Source organism: Colobus angolensis, unplaced genomic scaffold (genome assembly GCF_000951035.1).
Source record: "Colobus angolensis palliatus isolate OR3802 unplaced genomic scaffold, Cang.pa_1.0 Scaffold169, whole genome shotgun sequence".
Taxonomy (NCBI): domain Eukaryota; kingdom Metazoa; phylum Chordata; class Mammalia; order Primates; family Cercopithecidae; genus Colobus; species Colobus angolensis.
The window spans coordinates 1,751,374-1,754,434 of record NW_012114810.1 but is presented as its reverse complement, the minus strand read 5'-3'; the positions used below and the strand labels follow the sequence as shown (position 1 = coordinate 1,754,434).

The following is a 3,061-nucleotide window of genomic DNA, read 5'->3' as shown; positions in this document are numbered from 1 at the left end:
CCTATAAGGGATTTTGTCTCTTTTTTCCCTCCCCCACTTCAGAAGAGAAATGTTTATCACTGCAACAAATGCCGGCTGCAGTTTCTCTTTGCCAAGGACAAAATTGAACACAAGCTTCAACACCATAAAACCTTCCGTAAACCCAAGCAGCTGGAGGGCTTGAAACCAGGCACCAAGGTAAAGAGTTTACCAGTGTCTTATAGGCTCAGGGAGGGAGGAATAGAGATTTTCAGTATTCTGAAATTCAGTGTGGGTTATGTCTCATTGTTACTTCCCTTGGTTCTCAGGTGACAATCCGGGCTTCCCGAGGGCAGCCACGAACTGTTCCTGTATCCTCTAATGATACACCTCCCAGCGCCTTGCAGGAGGCAGCACCGCTGACCTCCTCAATGGACCCTCTGCCTGTCTTCCTTTATCCCCCTGTCCAGCGCAGCATCCAGAAGAGAGCTGTTAGGAAAATGTCAGCACCTTCTTCTAATGCTGGGCGGGTGGGGACTGGGTGGGCAGGATTATTCCTGATACACAGTGCAATCTGGTAGCTTTTTAGCAGGGTTTGTTGTCTGAAAATCCTACATTTTGAGGACCCCTGAGGCAGTAATGAGAATTCTTTCTTTTTTCCCACAGGAGTGTCATGGGCCGGCAGACATGCCTGGAGTGCAGCTTCGAGATCCCAGACTTCCCTAATCATTTCCCTACTTACGTACACTGCTCTCTGTGTCGCTATAGCACCTGCTGCTCTCGAGCTTATGCCAACCACATGATCAAGTAAGTTGTTTTTTAACCAGTGTTTTAGCTTGAGAGTTTAGATTCTTTTTTTTCTTCTTTTTTTTTTTTTTGGAGACAGGGTCTCGCTCTGTCCCCCAAGCTGGAGTGCAATGGCACAATCTTGGCTCATTGTAACCTCTGCCTCCTGGGTTCAAGTGATTCTCCTGTTTCAGCCTCCCAAGTAGCTGGGATTACAGGTGTGCACCACCACACCTGGCTAATTTTTTTGTATTTTTAGTGGAGATGTGGTTTCACCATGTTGGCCAGGCTGGTCTCAAACTCCTGAGCTCAGGTGATTCACCCGCCTCGGCCTCGTAAAGTGCTGGGATTACAGGCTTGAGCCACTGCGCCCAGCCTAAATGGACAATTTCAAAGAGAGTAGGAAGTGTTGGAGGCCAGCGGATTAGCAGTGGGAAATCATATGAGCCAGTACCAAGTTTTAGCCTATAAGAATAGAGAAGTGACAGCTCCTACATGCAGTTTGAAATAATGGTGACAGAATACAGGGTTTGGAGTCTGAGATAGTGCCTAAATTTTGAGCTCAGGAAGAAATGGGGAAAGGAAAAAGGGAAACACTGGTAAGCCAGAAGGATGCTGAATTAGGTTAGAGTTGATGATAGAATAACCAATTTAAAATGTCTTATAGATAAGATCTAGAATGAAGCTTTGGTGAGAAGTCTGAACTACATACATAAGATTATCAGCAACACAAATGTTAAGGTGGAGCCATTTAAAGAAAGAACAGAAGCGACCTGTGATTTACTGATTGTTGAAAATGAAAATAAAGGAGTCAGAGAAAATAAAGATTGTGAGTCAGCAGGACTTTCGTCTTATTTTCAAGTGGATTTATTGATTACTTTTCTTCTTACAGCCAAGTGCAAGATCTGTGAGTGGGCGTTTGAAAGTGAGCCACTATTTCTCCAGCATATGAAGGATACTCATAAGCCTGGAGAGATGCCTTATGTTTGCCAGGTATTGCCTTTTTCTCCAGGGAGTTTTAGCAGTTTTGCTCTCAGGCAGAACACAAAGAATCTACTAATGAATATTGCTGAATACCTACTGCATGCGCTCAGTTTAGGAACTCTGAGTAGGTACAGAAGAAATAGTAAACACAGTTTATCTTCAGGGTTTCCATGCAGGAGAAAAACACAAAAGAACATGTCCACAAGTAGACTAGCCAGGGAACATGTGCACATTCTAAGGGAGTGTCTGTTTCCTGAACGTGCCCTTTGGAAATTCACAGAAAAGGCTTTATTTTTCTTAGTTATAGAACATGGATTGTTCTTAGACTTTCCTGTCCCTTCCTGTTTTTAAAGTAATAGCTAAATCTATCACAGACATAGCCCAGCATTACAAAGTCAGAAAAATAATTCGATTTCTGTGCATTTGGGAAAACTTTTTTTTTTATTTAAAAGTTTTTGTTGCTACCTTTTTTTTTTTTTAAGGCCTCTCAATTGTTCATTCTTAGCCTTATTTTCCCTCTTATGTGACTCAGGTGTGTCAATATCGCTCCTCACTCTACTCTGAGGTAGACGTGCATTTTCGGATGATCCATGAGGATACCCGGCATCTGCTCTGCCCTTATTGCCTGAAGGTCTTCAAAAATGGCAATGCATTCCAACAGCATTACATGAGGCACCAGGTACTAGGCACCAAACAATTCCCATATTCTCTTTATTTTTTTTTTAAACATGGATGCTGGGGCCAGGGCTGAGCTAGGCAAATAATTTGGGCAGAGATTGTAATATGCATATGTTTGCAGAAATTGATTGAATTCATTTATGTGCCATGTACCAGTCTAGATGCTAGAGATTTAGTGGTAAACAAGGCAAACAATACAATAAAACATGAAGAGTACTGTGTTGGGGAAAGTATAGGATATAGAAAATCACATAGCTATTCTGGGTGCCTAGTAAGGCTTCCAGAAAGAAGTGTTGTTCAATATCTGAGGGATGAATAAGAATGAGCCAGATGAAATAAGATGAAGAACAGTGTGCCCAAGGCACAAAGCAAGATTATGGAGGTTCAAGAAATTGAGAGAGATTCAGTGTAGGGTGTAAGAGACAGAGGAGTTGGAAGTTAGGCAGGGACAGATCATGGAGGGTCTTTTAAGCCATGAAAAGAAGTCATTGGGAAGCCATTAAAGGGGTTTTAAGCCCTGGAGTGATGTGTTCAGATTTAGTTAAGATTTTATACTACGGCCAGGCGCGGTGGCTCAAGCCTGTAATCCCAGCACTTTGGGAGGCCGAGGCGGGTGGATCACGAGGTCAGGAGATCAAGACCATCCTGGCTAACA

General features: G+C 43.0%; 1 protein-coding gene across 1 annotated transcript in view; it reads left to right on the top strand.

Annotated features, from left to right (window-relative positions):
- Window positions 1-3,061, top strand: part of POGZ (pogo transposable element with ZNF domain) — a 43,841-nt gene that overhangs the window by 30,304 nt on the left and 10,476 nt on the right. The window contains exons 12-14 of the mRNA XM_011937961.1: window positions 43-177; window positions 288-460; window positions 625-765. Of these exons, the coding sequence (XP_011793351.1) occupies window positions 43-177; window positions 288-460; window positions 625-765 (449 nt within the window). The remainder of the gene's footprint in view (window positions 1-42; window positions 178-287; window positions 461-624; window positions 766-3,061) is intronic.